The sequence below is a fragment of the Carassius auratus genome, chromosome 32 (assembly GCF_003368295.1).
Source record: "Carassius auratus strain Wakin chromosome 32, ASM336829v1, whole genome shotgun sequence".
Classification (NCBI taxonomy): Eukaryota; Metazoa; Chordata; class Actinopteri; order Cypriniformes; family Cyprinidae; genus Carassius; species Carassius auratus.
In genome coordinates, this window is record NC_039274.1 from 13,122,016 (window position 1) to 13,140,828 (window position 18,813).

Genomic DNA, 18,813 nt, shown 5'->3' on the forward strand with positions numbered 1-18,813 from the left:
AAATCGACTCAACATCAATCATACAATGCATGAAATTATCTTTCTTTGTCTTGTTTTCTAAATTGAAATATCTAAACTAGGCCTGGGCAAGTTAATGCGTTATCGCAGTTAATGCAGATTTATTACTGTGAAAGTCCATTGCTCACTGGCACCTGGATCTAAACTGCGGTGTGGTTAGCATTCACACTTACTGAACTGTACATAACTGAACCACGCTCTTGCCCTTCTGATCTTCCAACAGAGCCAGGGACTGCTAAATGGAACGATCACTATAGGCAAAAGAACCAGGATTGGGGGTCAAACACGCTCCAGCGGGGTTAAGATTGCCTATTGAGAGCACACCCTAACTATTCTCCCACATCTCGCACACACTAGTCTCTACCCACGCCACACTCTGCTGCGATGGGTCCCGTGTCTCTAAAGCCCCTTTCACACTGCACGTCGGACCTGTTAGATTGCCGGAACATTGCCAGGTTGCCTTCTGTGTGAAAGCAAACATGGCATGGGATTGATTCCGGAACTGATCCCGGGTCGGGGACCTAGTAACATTGCTGGGTTCAGTCCCAGAACGAGCGCTGAATAAAAGCCAGATCTAATGCAGTGTGGTAGTGATGACGCACGTTATCGAGTGACTCTTTTACCAGGTGTTTTGAAGGAGGATCAACGTTTGCTATGAAAAAATATGTGCAAACTAATGAAGCAGAGATCAGTTAGTTCCTCACTTTCCGCGCTGACGCTGAGATCGTTCTCTAGCTTCAATGAAAGTGAAAGGGGCTTAATAAGAAGGTGCCTCCCACTCTCACATTTCAGTGCTGGACGTGGAGGGGAATCTGGAGCAGCCTCCACCATTCTTTCAAATCGACTCTCTACCAAAGGACCCACCCTCCTCTGACTCTGATTGGCTGTGAACCTGAAACAAACCAATCAATCCAACGATGGCATTGAGTATTTGCCAGTCAGGGTCTAAATAGGACGAGTCTTCACAGAATGCCGGTGGGATGATTTGCATGAGATGCTGCATTGAAGACAACTCCGAAAACACGGGACAAACCCTGTCCCGTATTGATTCAAAACGGGACGCGCTATTTTATTCTCAAATACTGGACGATTACGTATTTTAAGGGACAGGTGGCAACCCTAGCTACAGTTAATATTTTAACTGCTACCATGTAAAAGGAACACTGCTGTAAAAAGCACCTTATTTGTTTAAAGTGTTTGCAAACCAAATGTTATTTTTGTGTGTGTATATATATATTATAGTGCTAGAAAAGGGCTAAATACCTCTGAACACCTGGTGGTTGTTTTTCAGTAGAGTCTGGAGACCACCACACTCTTTCTTTAGTGCTTGCAGAGAAGACTGGTCCAGGAGGTTGACTACTTCACTAATCAACATACTGCCTAAAAAAAAAAAAACACAAAAAAAAAACAAGGAGATGGGGTAAAGGAGGATTTAGAAGAGAAGGATGAGCAGAAGCAGCAGCAGAAGTTACTTACTATTTATCATATGTAGCATTTGGACCAATCAGACACAATTTTTCATGAAATTTTACAGTCACAGGCCCCCTCACCCAATACACATGCTGGGTGCCAGTATGTCTGTGAATGACTCCAGACTCCTGGTTCCATGGCTACCAATCTGATTACACTAGCATTATTGCCTTAAAGGCCATGTTGCAGGTTAACCACCACTTTCGATTAATGGGTACATAAATCACTCAAGATATGTATATAATTTTTAAAATGTCTCAAAAATGGTCTTGAAGACCTATTTCTTAAGTTTGTGGTATTAAAGTTTTTTTTTTCGCAACTCGGTGATGACATCACGTTGGAGAGAAGTCGAGGAAAGGTAGCCTCAGTCTAGTATGATGCCGCGTTCCAGGCAACCCGTAACCAGTGTTTTTCCAACCTTAAACCCGTGAAAGTGCACTGGGACAGCAATCAAACCCGTGACTTCCCACCCGTGAACTCGTGTCTAGTACTAGATCGATATATATATATATATATATATTTATTTATTTATTTATTAACTGTCATTGAGTACCACCGAGTGAAAAAAAAAAAAAAATCTACGTTTTCTTTATATCTAGTGGCAGTGATCATGACGTTAGTTCGGATAAGTACCGGTAACCTTTGTCATAGTACTTGTAAACTTTGTCTTTGTCATCTAGAAATAGAAGGCATCATGCTAGCTATATGGACGTTTCTAAGCGTTTATCTCAAAATGTTGTTGCAAACGTAGCTGCATGTCTGTCTGTGTGGGTGCCGTCCCATGGAAACTGCGCTGAAAAGCTTGTGCTGTAGGGAAGCAAGTCCGTTTGGGTCGCCGTTGGTCGATATCTCTCTATCTATCTATCTATCTATATATGTAGTCTATCTATCTATCTATCTATATATCTATGTATTTATCTATTTATCTGAATACTCTCGTCTACTACTCGTCTCTCTAGTCACTCTCAATGCTCTCAAGGCATGCTTTGGTAAATTCTCTCCCCAACATGACGTGATGCAATGCATTGTGGGGGAAAGGAGACCGCTGTAAGGTAGTGCCTACTTTTTTGTATTATATTCCGTTTTGTGACCCAACAACATAACATACAGTGGATAACAGTATAAATGTTTATTACCAACAAGCAAATTGCACAAATTCGTTAAAAAATTTACCTTGCAAACACGGCCTTTAAGGAATGCTGGCATTTAATTTTAAATTTTAAATTTTAAATTTAATTTAATACTCCAACTGAAAGAATCTGTGTTTTGTATGGTTACATTTTATTGTGATGGTCCCCTTAATCAATCGACTATAAGCAATTTTGCAACTACATGCCAACAAACTTTCATTAGACTATTATTATGCTCAAAAATGGTTGATTCCAGTATGGTAGAATACGTTTTCACTTGCAAAGACACTTACAGTCAGTTTATCTGTTGGTTAACCATCAAAATAAAGTATTAGCATATATTTACAGTAGCAGACATAATAATACTCGACCGACCGCTAGTTGATATGTAGTTGCTGTCTAAAGGGTACCATCAAAATAATCAAACTGATATTACAATAAAAACAGTTCAAAGAAAATGTGTCATATTACACATTCATATTATTTGTTATCTGATCTTAAGGGTGTTTGAGAAAAAATAAAATTGTTGCTATAATTATCATTACTACTACTTATAAGTGGGTCTTTGACTGCTTTAAGTAAAGTAGCATCAGAAAAATGGCCAGATATGAGATTTATAATACATTTTAACTATGAGTAATATAATCCATTGTAAAAGTGGATGCAACGTGTTCATTGTGTTATAAATCATCATACTCTTAAAGCTATAACCACAAATAAATAAATATTGTAATAATATATTAAAACTGGTATTATGAATATTAATGAAGTGATACAACTAGGGATGTATAATATAGATTTTTCCATGATTGATTGTCATTTAAATTAGTGATCAATTAATCATTAACCATAATGCTGAAAAATGGTATTGCTATTGCATGCACGCAGTCACCAGCATGACAGGATGTGCAAAAGCCACAACACATACACAAACACAAAACGCTTTCTCACTTGAATTAATGGGGTTTTAGTCTGAATAAAATGCTAGTAGCAGGATTAAAAAATGAATAGATGTGATTATGATCATTTGATAAAATGAAGAGAGATTCGTACGTTTGAGATCATTTTACTTTGTTTACTGTTTTCTGGCACGGAGACCACCGAATGCACCTCTTTAAATTGTTTTGTGGTGCTCGTTATATTTGAAAACACAATTGCAATGTTTTCAACTGACATTATGGCATTTAAAATAAAATTATCCCAAACGTAATTCTGGCGCACATGTAAACTGCTTCCATCGGCACTGCTGCAGCAAAACACTGTTGCTCACATTAATTTGATCCTGCTGGATTCTGTTCTAGAAAATGTCCGATTTTTTATTTTTGCTTTCCGGTAGGGCTAGCCTATTTGTTTGTAAAAAATCCAGCATCAAGTGCATTAGATCATGACAGTGCATGCGTGCTTGCATACGAGGACGAGCAATCCTTTGGTTGGATTTATTTGGAGGTTATTGCTCATGTCTTATTCTGCACAAATCCATATGTTTCCATATTTGCAATGTATTTGAATGTTAAACTATTATTTATAATGTAAACTACTAAACACATTCACACATAAAAGGAAAAGATGATCCTCTTCATATGAGCAAAAACGTCATTGGTATAAAAGCAGATTGAACCTACTACATACTATTTAAACTGACCAGTGTAACCTTTTAAATGTTTATTTGAATATATTTTATTTTGATAATGAACAGACTGCGATGTAAGTTTGAATCGCTAGAATATACGTGTGCACCAGGCTCCAGCTGAGACATAATATAAATTTTTTTACTTTCATTTGTGCACACTCACAAAAATAGAAGAATTGTGTTCTTATAGGGTTAGGATAATGCTAGATCGTGACCATGCCTCTGGATATCATTCGAGATATAGCCTTCATTTATGTGGCGGTGTTCTGGTTTCTTTTCTTAAATCTTCAGTCTTACCCTCTAATTTCACAGGTTTATTTTATTATCTTTCACTATTAATCGCATCTCTTACTGTGTGTGGTAAACATGGGAAGGGAAATTAAAGATTTCATGAATTTAGAATTTGTTCGATTTATTAATTTGTTCTCTTATTTCAGTTAAACCATGGGTTATTTAGGGAACAAAATTTATGAAACATGGACAATTGCCACAAATTAAATCTTAGGAACGAATTAACTAGTAGGAATTCATAGTCTATCTGTCATGTGTCCTGTGAAATGACTTAGTTACTACATTTCTATTGCTTTTCATGTTAAATAAATTTTGTGTTGTTTCTATTTTAATGTACATTTAAAGTTTAGATCACATTAAAAGCTTAATTAGTACATTGTGAATGAATAATGATGCATTTATATGCAGTCATCATCACTAACACCATCACGCAACAACGTGTTTTGCGCATGATCTGCACACAGCCAAGTGTGACCTAGACTCAGAATTCCTGCTCTGCATTTAACCCATCCAAAGTGCACACAGACTGCAGTGAATACACACACACACACACACTGTGAACACACATCCGGAGCAGTGGGCAGCCATTTATGCTGTAGTGCCCAGTGAGCAGTTGGGGGTTCAGTGCCTTGCTAAAGGACACCTCAGTCGTGGTATTGTCGGCCCAAGACCCACAACCTAAGGGTTAGGAGACAAACTCTCTAACCACTAAGCCACGAGTTCCTCACAAAAGTGAAGTGACATACATAGTATGGTGACCAATACTCATAATTCGTGCTCAACATGTTATCCATCCAAAGTGTGCTCACACAGCAGTGAACACACACCCGGAGCAGTGGGCAGCCATTTATGTTGCGGCAACCGGGGAGCAGTTGGGGGTCAGTGTCTTGCTCAAGTGTCTTGTATGTTAGACTATTTTAACCCTTGTGGATTGTTCAAATTCACTACCCTTTCGAGTTGTTCGGGATGAAAACATCCACTCAATTAAACTGCTGTAATCAGTTCATCCACGAACATCCCGAAAGCGTAGTGAATTTGCCCACAGTGTACCGTTGAGTTTTTGAAAAATTTCAAAATGCATTTGAGCTCCGTCACTATATTCTTTTCATCGACTATTTTTAACTTAAAAATCAATTTTATACACCATCGTTTCCATTTATTATCGTGTATGCTGCGTATAAGTGATATTAACTATATGTCCCAGCGTTACCGTCTGGGCAGAACTATTGTTCCAGCGACCAAAGAAAGATTCGCAAATAACCTGCCTGATCTATCTGAACTGCTATTTGTACCCAAAAATACACATGAATTAGACGAAATGACTGACAACATGGGCACTATTTTCTCTAATACATTAGAAACTGTTGCCCCCATCAAATTGAAAAAGGTTAGAGAAAAACGTACTGTGCCATGGTATAACAGTAATACTCACTCTCTCAAGAAAGAAACTCGTAGTCTTGAACTCAAATGGAAAAAAACTTGGAAGATTTTAGAACTGCATGGAAAAACAGTATGTCCAGCTACAGACGGGCTCTAAAAACTGCTAGGGCAGAGCATATACACAAACTCATAGAAAATAACCAAAACAATCCAAGGTTTTTATTTAGCACAGTGGCTAAATTAACAAATTACTAGGGGTGCTCCGATCACGATCGGCCGATCGTTAATGCGCATCTCGTCAGTAAAGCCGGTTATCTAATCAGCGTTTAATTCCATCAGGTAAGTGATTTCACATAGAGCAGCTGTTACGGGGGGGCGTGGTTGGACACCGAATATGTAGGACGTGTCTCCATTTCGCTCCGCGAGTTTGTGTTTATTTTAACTCTTTAATACAGTTTCTTTTCACTAATTAGGCTGGTGCAAAATTGTGACGATTACTTTGTCAGTTTTGGTGTGTTTTGGGGGAATTTCAACCAACAATGGCAGCTGCACGTGGAAACTCGGCTCGCACAGGCCGTGCTAATAAGGCTTCTCCCTCGACTGAGCCTGCATCTCCGCCGAAGTTAGTCACGGAGCCCGAGTGTGCGCCCAATTTGGATCATCTCCGGGCTATGTTAGATCAGTTGAAAGGGGATATTTGCGGCAAAATAGACTCGCTGTCATGCGAGCTTCGAGCGGACATTTCTTCGGTAAGAGAGGAGCTTAGGCACGCAATTGAACCGATGCAACAAAAACTCAGCTCCCATGATCAAGTTATTACGGAGTTGCAGCGCACGTGCACTGACCACAGTGACCTGCTAACTTCACTGGATTCAACAGTTTCCACGCTAAAAGCCGAGGTTAAACAGCTGACCGATAAGTGTGAAGACCTGGAGGGTAGAGCGAGGAGGAACAACATACGGCTGGTAGGTGTGTTGGAGGGGGCCGAAGGTGGGCGCCCTACTGAATTTATTGCCCAGCTGCTGATGGACTCCCTCGGCCTGGAGGAGTTGCCCCTGCTCGATCGGGCGCATCGCACTCTCCGATCCAAGCCCAGTGATGGTAAACCACCCCGACCCTTTGTGATTCGTGTGCACTTTTTTCACGTGAGGAATGACATTTTACGCCGGGCCAGCGAGGCCCCTTTTCTCCACCAAGGTAAAAGACTGTTTCTCTTTCCTGACAATACTTCGTCAGTTGCGAAGAAACGTGCTGCATTCACGGACGTTAAACGTTTGTTACATTCGTGTCCTGGAGTGAAGTTTGGATTGATGTTTCCTGCGATTTTGAAGATCACTCTTCCCCGGTGGAGCTACACACAATTTTGAGGACCCAGCCACTGCAATGGACTTTGTCAAGGTGAACTTAAAGTCTGGTGTCTCTTCTGGAGCTACAATTTGAAAGCGGCTGGCAGTCTGTTTGGTAAACGGAGTTAATTTAACCCGTTTTCTGTTGGTAAACTGCACTGCTTTAGGTTTGTGGCACTTGGACTTGAGTCACTTTTCATATTTTGATACTGTGTTTGTTTATATATTTATTTTATGCTTTATTACAACTGGCATGTGCACTACTGGTTTGTGCTGTTAAAGGAGCGTGCTAGGATGTTTTTGTTAGTTTGTAGGATTTGCTCGCATCTTGTTTGGGAAGACGCTTCAGCTCGTGGGGCGGTGGCTGGGGGGAGTTCTCTCTTTTTCTCTCGCTGTGTGTTTTGTATTTTGGTTAGTCAGGTCGCCCATGTTTTAATTTATTTCTGTGACTGTTACATTCATACATTCCATGCTGCAGTGTATACTAACACTTGACTAGCATGCAGCAGTCTAGGATGCCACGACATTCAGGGACAGGACTCAAATTTGTTAGCTGGAACTGTAATGGTTTAAATCAGCCTATTAAACGTAGCAAAGTTCTTCACCATGTTCAACAATTAGGTGCCCATATTGTTTTCCTTCAAGAGACTCACTTAAAATCGTCTAGCCATATCAGATTAAAGGGGAGGTGGGTCAGTCAAGTATTTCATTCTAGTTTTAATTTTAAATCTAGGGGTGTTGCAATTTTGATTCATAAATCGGTTCCTTTTGTGTGCTCTAATGTAATAGCTGACCCCAATGGGAGGTTTGTGTTTGTTACGGGACAACTATATAGTAATTCTGTGATTCTGGCCAATGTGTATGGTCCAAACTGGGACGACGACAATTTTTTCCATCAATTGTTCGCCAAATAACCTGACATGTCCACACATATACTTATTATGGGGGGTGACTTCACCTGTTGGCTTAATCCTGTATTAGATCATTCTTCTACTAGACCAGGTGTGCCCTCGAGGTCTTCTAAGACCATTTTATCCTTTATGGATGAGTTCTCAGTCTCTGATCCATGGCGCTTTCTTAATCCATCTGGTAAAATGTATTCTTTTTTTTCTCATGTACATCACTCCTTTTCTCGTATTGATTATTTTCTCCTGGAAAACCGTTTTCTCCATTCTGTTCAGTCTTGCTCTTATGATACTATTCTATTATCAGATCATGCTCCGACCACACTGGAGTTATTCATACAGGAACGTGAACTTATATGCCCCCCGTGGCGTCTCAATACGTGCTTGCTATCTAATGAGGATTTTGTTAAGTTTGTTTCTAATCAAATTGACTTTTTTCTTACTACCAACAGAACTCCAGGGATCTCAGCCTCCCTTCTTTGGGAGACTTTGAAGGCATACATTAGAGGTGAAATTATTTCATACAGCAGCTATGAGAACAAACAACGGAAAAAAAAATTTAAGGATTTGAGGTTACGAATCTCCCAGCTTGATAATATCTATGCTTCCTCCCCATCCCCTAACATATATAAGGATCGTCTCTCTCTTCAGGCTGAGTTTGATGTTCTTTCTACTAAAGAGATTGAGGAGCTCTTATTTAAGGCTAAATATTGTTATTATGAATCTGGGGATAAGGCGACCAAACTTTTGGCCCATCAGCTTCGACAGGCTTCCTCCTCTCAGCAGATTCCACAAATTCATACTCCTTCTGATGTAACAACTGATCCTAAAAAAATTAATGATCAGTTTAAACTGTTTTACTCCTCTTTATATAATTCTGAGGTTGGGTCTGATATGTCAGCCCTGAAGAGTTTTTTTGACTCACTGGAGTTGGTTATGGTAGATGCTGATATTGCTGAGCAGTTAGAGGGTCCCATCACCATAGATTAACTTAAAAGGGCAACATTTTCTATGCAGTCTGGAAAATGTCCAGGTTCGGACGGTTTTCCGACCGAGTTTTACAAGACCTTTTTTGATAAATTAGCACCAGTTTTGTTAGAAATGTTCAATGAATCTTTTACTCTTTCTAAATTACCTCACACTCTTAATCAGGCCTCCATATCGTTACTTTTAAAAAAGAATAAGGACCCTCTTTCCTGTTCAAGTTACCGTCCAATTAGTCTTTTACCTGTAGATGTAAAACTTCTGTCTAAATTATTTGCTCTGCGACTGGAATCAGTTTTGCCTTTGATAATCTCTGCTGATCAGACAGGTTTTGTCCAGAACAGACATGGGTTCTTTAATCTCAGACGACTTCTCAATGTTGTTTATAATCCTTCCACCTCAATGGGGCCGGAAGCCGTAATCTCATTAGACGCGGAGAAGGCTTTTGATAGAGTGGAGTGGAACTATCTTTTTTACGCTTTGGAGAAATTTGGTTTTGGCCAGGAGTTCATTTCTTGGATTAAGTTGCTCTATTCATCCCCTGTGGCTTCTGTCAGAACTAATGACACCCATTCAGATTATTTCCCTTTGCACCGCTCCACTCGTCAGGGCTGTCCTCTAAGTCCTCTTTTATTTGCTGTTGCTATTGAACCTCTGGCTATTGCGCTTCGTTCAGAGCCACGCATCACTGGAATAACAAGATATGGTCTTGAACAGAAGGTCTCCCTCTATGCAGATGACTTATTACTAAATGTTTCCAATCTCTCTGTCTCCGTTCCAGCTGCTCTTGACATTCTTAGGTCATTTGGTCAGATTTCAGGCTATAAACTAAATTTGGACGAGTGAGCTGTTTCCTTTAAATCAAGATGCCCAAAATGCGGCTCAGGGTTTCCCATTCAAAATTGTCCCATTTGGCTTTAAATACCTTGGTATCCAGATTAGAGACCGATTTGAAGATTTGTTTGATTATAATTTTGCCCCTTTGTTAGATCAGATACGGATGGACTTTCAGCGGTGGTCATTGTTGCCTCTTTCCCTTATCGGTCAATTCGGTTAAGATGAATATCCTCCCAAAATTGTCCTATCTCTTCCAGTGCATACCTATCTTTCTTCCTCAGTCTTTTTTTCAAAAATTAGACAAGTTAATCACTGATTTTATATGGAACAGGAAGGTCCCTCGTTTGCGAAAGGAGCTGTTGCAGAGACCTAAGACCCTTGGGGGCTTGGCCCTTCCCAACTTGAGGTTTTATTACTGGGCTTCCATCCTTAGAGTAATTCAGCTTTGGATTTCTCTGGAGGGGGCACCAGTTCCTCCTACATGGTTGAGTATGGAGATGTTTTCTGTTAAACCTGCTTCGTTGACTGCCCTCATTCACGCTCCTCTTAGCTTTTCTCCCTCCCCTTTTTGCAACAATATTTTTGTTAAATCCATTATTAAAATTTGGAAGCAATTTTGACGCCATTTTGGTTTACAGACCTTCTCTTTCCTAGCACCTTTATCTGCTAACCCTGTTTTTCATCCTTCCTTAATTGATGGGGCTTTTTCTTTGTGGTCTGATTATGGCATCAAGGCATTTAGGGACTTGTATATTGCTGGTACATTTGCATCCTTCCAGCAACTCTCAGAGAAATTCCATTTGCCTAAACAGCATTTTTTTTAGATATCTTCAAGTTCGTAGTTTCATTCGCAATCTTAGCCCCAATTTCCCAAATCTCCCAGTGGCCTCTCTAATCGACTCCTTTTTAACCCCATTGCCTACCCTTAAGGGTGCGATTTCCCGTTTATACAATCTCATCTATTCTTTGCAGCTTACCCCGCAGCATAAAATTAAAACCCAATGGGAGGAGGATCTAGGGGAGGGAATCTCGGAGGAGCTGTGGGTTGCCATTTTGCATCGGGTTCACTCCTCATCTATTTGTGCTAGACATGGTTTGATCCAGTGCAAGATTCTACATCGTACCCATTTCACTCGAGTGAGGCTTTCCAAAATCTATAATGATGTCGATCCCACGTGCACTAGATGTCATCAGGCTCCAGCTACCCATGTCCATATGTTTTGGTCTTGTCCTTCACTATTTAATTTTTGGACGCAGATATTTGACTCTATTTCTGTTTGTACGGGGGTTCAATTTGATCCAACAGCATGTACGGCTTTGTTTGGCGTTTTACCTCCTACTTTGCAACTTCCTAAATATAAAGCTGACTTTGTAGCCTTTGTCTCCCTTTTTGCTAGACGTTTGATTTTATTAATGTGGAAGTCTCCTGCACCGCCTTCTCATTTGTCTTGGATCAGGGACATACTTCAGTTTGTGAAGTTGGAGAAAGTTAGGCGCTCGATACATGGTTCTCTTGCAAAGTTTAATAAAACTTGGGGTCCATTTTTTTGCACATGTTGAGGGATTGACTTTTACGGCTATTCCAGAGTAGTCACCCTGATTGTCTATTAATTGTGAGTTTCTTCTTGTGTGAATTTGTAGAATGCTGTGATGTTTTTATTAATCTATGTGTAAGTGAACATATTGGACTTTTATTTAGTGGGTGGTGACCATTTTGTGTTTTTGGTTTGTTCTGTTTATTATTATTTTTTTTTATTATTATTATTATTTTTTTTTTTACAAGAAAATTATACCATTTAAACTATTACTATTATTCCTTATCTTTTATTTATTTTTATTTTATTTTATTTTTTCTTGTCAGTTGTACTTGACACTGTCTTGACACCCGATTTGTTACCTCTTGATTTTGTTATGTCACTTGAAAATCAATAAACAAATGTTTAAAAAAAAAAAAAAGAGCAGCTGTTACTATACAGAGCCGTTGTTAACTGAGAAGATGCGCCAATCACGTTAATTTTCAGCGTTTATTGGCGCATCTTCTCAGTTAACAACGGCTCTGTGTAGTAACAGCTGCTCTATGTGAAATCACGCATCTGATGGAATTAACCGCTGATTAGATAATCGGCTTTACTGACGAGATGCGCATTAACGATCGGCCGATCGTGATCGGAGCACCCCTACAAATTACCAGACACCACCTGATTCAAATATTCCACCAACATTAAATAGTAATGACTTTATGAATATCTTCACTGATAAAATAGATAACATTAGAAATACAATAGTGAATGTAGATTCTACAGAGTCTAACACTTCAGATTAATCCATCACACCCAAAGATAAACTGCAGTGCTTTACAACCTAGGACAGGAAGAGCTAAATAAACTTATCACTATATCTAAACCAACAACATGTTTATTAGATCCTGTACCCACTAAATTACTGAAAGAGTTGTTACCTGTAGCCGAAGAACCGCTTCTCAATATCTTTAGGTCACGTCCCAAAACCATTCAAGCTGGCGGTTATCAAGCCTCTTATTAAGAAACCAAAATTAGATCCTAGTGTACTGGCAAATTATAGGTCTATTTCAAATCTTCCATTTATGTTAGAAAAAGTTGTGTCTGCTCAATTGAGCACCTTCCTGCATAAAAATGATTTGTATGAAGAATTTCAGTCAGGTTTCAGGCCCCACCATAGCACAGAAACTGCATTTGTTAAAATTACAAATGACCTGCTCCTTGCGTCAGATCAAGGCTGCATCTTCATTTCTAGTCTTACTTGATCTTAGTGCTGCGTTCGACACCATAGATCATGACATACTCATAGATAGATTACAAAACTATACAGGTATTCAAGGGCAGGCTAAGATGGTTTAGATCCTACCTGTCCGATCGCTACCTTTGTATTTACTTAAATGGGGTGTCATCTCATTTATCATCAGTAAAATATGGAGTGCCACAAGGATCCGTCCTAGGTCCCCTTCTATTTTCAATATGCATGTTGCCCCTTGGTAATATTATTAGAAAATACGGAATTAGCTTCCACTGTTATGCTGATGATACTCAGCTATATATCTCTATTCCCGTACGTTTGGTAGTTCCAAAGTCCACTAAAGGAGGTAGAGCTTTTTCACATTTGGCTCCCAAACTCTGGAATATCCTTCCTGATAATGTTCAGGGTTCAGACACACTCTCTCTGTTTAAATCTAGAATAAAAACACATCTCTTTCGCCAAGCATTCGAATAATGTTTCGAATAAGAATCGAATAATTCTTAAATTGTGAGTGTAGTTGCATCTGATCAAATGTGCATTTTTATTCATTAGCTTGGGTTAAACTAATTTTAGTTTGTTGGATCAGCAGCTATGCTAATGATGTCTCTATTTTGTTTCTATGTTTTTGCCGTAACTAGGATTTACACAAGCTCCAGTCTGGATCCAGAACACCTGAGAAGTGATGATGCTGACCCTCAGAGCACCTCAGATGATGCTAACCCTGAATCAACAACAGAACTAACAAATATTGCTACAAGTGTGACTGCCTCATATAACAATTATTAATTAATAATATTAATAATGTTCATCGTCTAGCTGACTACGTCTTGTATTAATTTTTTCTAAAAATCCTGTCAAACGTGCACAAACTGACAGTCACCACCATTCTTCTGCACAATCTGACTTTGCTGCAGCCTGGAATTGAACTACTGGTTTCGTCTGGTCAGAGGAGAACTGGCCCCCCAACTGAGCCTGGTTTCTCCCAAGGTTTTTTTCTCCATTCTGTCACCGATGGAGTTTCGGTTCCTTGCCGCTGTCGCCTCTGGCTTGCTTAGTTGGGGTCACTTCATCTACAGCGATATCATTGACTTGATTGCAAATAAAAACAGATACTATTTAAACTGAACAGAGATGACATAACTGAATTCAATGATGAACTGCCTTTAACTATCATTTTGCATTATTGAGACACCGTTTTCCAAATGAATGTTGTTCAGTGCTTTGACGCAATGTATTTTGTTTAAAGCACTATATAAATAAAGGTGATTGATTGATTGATAAGCTACTACTAAATATTGTAGAAACAGAATTTTCTGTAAAGTTGCTTTGTAACGATTTGTATTGTAAAAAGCGCTATAGAAATAAACTTGAATTGACTGCACGTAAGATTTTTCTAGTTCTAGTCATTATTCAACTAACATTTAGCTTGCCACAAAGCACCTGCAGAAGTAGCCTAATAATTGTGAAAAATTAGACATTTCATTTATTAATAAACAAATGTTTTCCTGTTGGTTGCAAGATGAAATTCACAGTGCAGGCTCTCTCCGACTAGAGAAATGCAACATTCACAGATTACACAATGCTTTCGTTTTCGTTTAAAAGACATGTCAAGCTTTCTGTAGATATATTTTTAATGTACGTGAGACACCACAATTTTAAGTAAATTAAGTAATGATTTTACTTAACAAAATTTTAATTAAGTGATGAGACGGCACCTCCTTGTCATTAATGCGCATTAATACATTTTGCACACACAATTGAATATGAATATGAATTCACATTTTGCATATGCATTACAATGCAATTAATTTTTACATGGAATTATCCAAAATAAAACCAAGATTTGTAATGAAGATAAAACAATTAAGAATAAATGCTGCACACCCAGCATCACACGCACAGTGCAAACCTTGCACATATTTTTTACACACCTGCATTTAAATGCAGCTGCAATTTTTTTATATTAAGTTATATGAAAGCAAGTAGGGCTGGGTGATAAATTGATTTTATCGATTAACTCGAATTTGTAATTTACATCGGTTTGTTTGAAGGAAAATTGGTTTTCTATTTAACATCCACCGATGCTCCACTCAGGGCTCCTGTAGTTCCGTGTGGGCTCAACCCTACTGCGTGCGTCTGTCAGAGACATGCTGCCGAGCAGAGTATGAGCGGAGCGGTGTGATTCTGACTGAAGCGAGGGGCAGATCGTTTTAAGAGTCAGATCATCGTGGTTTCTCCAAGAGGGCTCCATCACGAGTACAATTCATGCCAACAGCCTGTAATATAACTGCATATACGGCCAAAATTCACGTTAAACATATTTAGCTATATAGCTTGATCAGAATATTATAATGACTGCAATAGTCGAGCAGGATGTTAAAGGCTATCAAGGAGTTTGTTTGTTTCTTTTACTGATTATTTTCAGGTTAAAGCATGATTTAAACAGATACAGCACTTTCGCAAAAATGCATTCAAACAAATGCAATCTTATAGTGCTACTACATTATCAGTATCTGATTTTGAATGATTCTGAAATCTTGAAGAAATTCATTCAAAATTTGCACAGCAGAGAGCCGCAATTACAGATTAAATGCTTACAATGTTATTAGTTTGGCATGTGATAGAGAATAAAGTTTACACAATAGCCTAAGACACTTTGAAACTGTCCTGTTATTTTTATAGGCTACGTTATGAACATAACATTTCAAACAGAAATACTTTAGCCACGGATTGAAGGCGGAGCGTGTTTCTGGTATCAGTGCGCACGGAGCTGATGCTCTGAGCATGGAGGGCAAGTTGTTACTGCTCACAGACTCTGCTGCCGAGTGAGAGAGATTTTTCACCTGACAAAATAAAGATGACCGCGGCAGCACAAGCACAGCATATCCGCCGAAAAACAACCTGCAGCAATGCTTGTTGCTCGCCAAGCTTTACTTTTGTAGGTCACATGGCAGTAAATAATACAATGATATGATCATGGAGTCAGATATTTAATAAAAAACAATAAAAACAAACAGGTCTGTAACATAACCAATTAAAAATTCGCATGCCAGGTCTACACTGGACACAAGTGGTGTGATCCAACAAAAGACAACAGAACCCAGTGATGGATACACTGGACACGATGATGCTCGTTCTGTTGATGATGAAATCTACTGACACTGCGTTCAGATGATTTGACACTGTATGTGTGATGCCATCAAGTGTAGACTAACAATCAGTGTACAGACAAATGTCAAGTTATCTGTCAAAAATAAAGTACAAAAATGCATGTTGTTTTATTAAAGGAATTTTAAAATATAAATTAAAATATAGGCATAATATATGAAAATATTGACATTTTGCATATTAATCCATGTAGCCTACCCCCCTAAAATAGGCTACCACTTTTAATGCTCCGATGTAAAGTAAACCACAATTTCTTTTGAATGATATAACACATTCATATGATATAAATAATAAAGCCCTGCATTTCAGCCCGGGCCCGACGGGCCCCGACTTATTTATGCCCCTAGGGCCGGGCTTCAGGCCAATTTTCACGTTATAGCTCACATGCGGGCCGGGCCTCGGGCCATCCTTCTATTTATATTTTTAGACATTAAATAAAAAAAAATGAGAAGTTGACGTTGATGATAGAAAAACAAACATAGAAAGACATTTCATAACCTCATAACTTTCAGAATCTGATAATTCAAACCGTTATAATTAAACTGACATACTGACATGACAGTCTCACGCCCGCTTTTCCGTCAGTGGACTCACGATTATACTTCACTTATATCCAATTATTGTAGTAGTAGCTATTATAGGCCTCTAAAGTAATGTAAATGTAAACAGCACAAGACCCTGCTACCGCAACTGTCAAGACTGGCTCGCTCTGTGTTTAGTGTCCCGTCAGCAGCAGCAGCGAATGTGTCTTCAGCACAGCGGGAAGAGTGATAGAAGAGAGGATGACTGGGTTAAAACCTTCCACTCTGGAGGCTATTCTTTTTCTCCACGATGCTTTGTAAGAGACTGTTCTAACTTTTCATTTGGCTGGACTTTATTTTCGTTTAACTGTTGGAAACTAATGGAAAAAAGAATGGACATGTTCTGTGTTGCATTTTTGAGGTAAGATAACCTGCAAGTTTGTTTTTAATTAATTTAATTTGTTTAGATTGGCTATTTCTCATTTCGTTTGCGAGCGCTGTTGCGAGCCTACCTCAGTATTTTACTCACTGTGGTTTAATAAATAAACATTTATTAAACTAACTGTCAGTGTGATATGCTTGAAGTGTTTTATATATGGATTTTATTGTAGCCAAGTAAAGTATTAGCGTTAATTTGAGAGGCTTAATTGATTAAATATGTTTTAGGCTACTCGCTGTCGGCTCGGCTGTTTAACGTTAATCGTCATTTTTTAAAAAAATGCTCCAAACATTTTTCTAAATTAACTTGATAAAGAAATGAAAAGAAACATAACACAAAACTGACCCATTTTTTAATTTTTGCAAATAGGGCAGGCTTCCGCTGTGTAATAAAATAAATAAATAAAAACACGGACTCGTGTCAGACTCGGGCTGATAATTCTGATGAGCTGTCGGACACGGGTCCGGCTAGGGCCTGAGCGTCTTGGGCCAGTGCCATGCTCGGGCCTAGATTTGAGGCCAGTGCAGTGCTCTAATAAATAATACTGCACACCTTTTAAATGTGTCAAATCTAAAATATGGTTTAATACCATGCAGCTTAGAGAAAATATAAGCACAGGCTGAGGAACAGGCTTGCCATTTATCCTGCTTAAATCTGTTCTAAGAAATGCACATAACTTCTTAAGTACCAAACTTTAATTTGTGAATATTAAATATATTAAATATTTTAACTACAGTGTTTTTCTTTCATTTTCCCTGACTGAAGCCATCAAATGTAACACATATGCGAGGCAAAGCTGTGCTTTGATGCACTTGTTTGACAACTTGTGGTTAAAGTGCCACTCAGCGGCCAAAAGCTGCAAATGCACTTTACAGACGCCGTGGCTGCGGTACGTGCGGTAGTAAAACCGTCGTTTTGGATGTCTACCTACTGTATGTTGTTTGTTTATTTATGTTTTTAGAATCTGTACAGCACATTGGTTGTTTTTAATTGTGCTTTAGAAATAAATTGCCTTGTCCTTGCCTTGCCTGGTTTTGACTGCATCCTAATATATATATATATATATATAAAATGTAAATAAAATTAACAATACAAACTTAGTTTTGTTTCCTTAATCTAGTGTGTACTAATCTGAACAATATCTGAAACATTTTTAGACAAACACTACATGTGTTTATTTGCCTCTTTATGATGAATCGCTTGTTGTAATCCTCAACTGTAAGTCACTTAGGATAAAAGCGTCTGCCAAATAAATAAGTGCAAATGCAATGTAAATGTGTTTCTATCAGCTAAACTGGTAAATATTGATTGATGTGCTAAACCCTTTTTGCAAAAGAACAAGAAACTAAACAAATCCTGGATGATAATTTTGCTAATAGTTAAAGGGACACTAAGCAGGAATTAAGATGGGAACTCCCATCTAGTGGTGAAATTGTATTTTGCATTCAAACTAATTTTGCTCGCCAGCGCCTCGCTTTTTCAAATGCGCGTTGCATCTACGGTAGGCGATATGTACCAAAAAGCTTTGACAGGATGTCTTCTAATAGCACTTCGTCGAGTTTTCCTTCAGGTGAACAGATGTGTTATTTCAAACAAACTGCAACATGACAACTAACAAACGAATGTTACAGTATGAATTACTGACTGTGGAAAACATGAAATATTGTAATTAGTAGTTATGTCTAATTTATTCGTTATATTTTCTGAATTATATGCATTGTTAGATATTAAAAAAATATTAGAATATAGACTGTAACACTGACTTACCTGTCGAGAAGAAAACTGGCCACTTCAGCGTCTCTTTTGAAATCTTTATCAAGCATTAGCTCTTTCCACCTAGAAAAAGCTTCCCCGACATTAACTCTTGTTTTCTGTAATCTACGGTCACGTTTGCTTTTACGTTCTATTTTTGACTGTTTTGG

The 18,813-nt window shown here is 38.6% G+C and overlaps 1 protein-coding gene across 3 annotated transcripts in view; it reads right to left on the reverse strand.

Moving 5' to 3' along the window:
- trmt44 (tRNA methyltransferase 44 homolog) overlaps positions 1 to 18,813 on the reverse strand; it is a 134,516-nt gene that overhangs the window by 14,951 nt on the left and 100,752 nt on the right. For all 3 annotated transcript variants that reach the window (XM_026215515.1, XM_026215514.1, XM_026215516.1), the window contains one exon: positions 1,282 to 1,398. In XM_026215515.1, the coding sequence (XP_026071300.1) occupies positions 1,282 to 1,398 (117 nt within the window). The remainder of the gene's footprint in view (positions 1 to 1,281; positions 1,399 to 18,813) is intronic.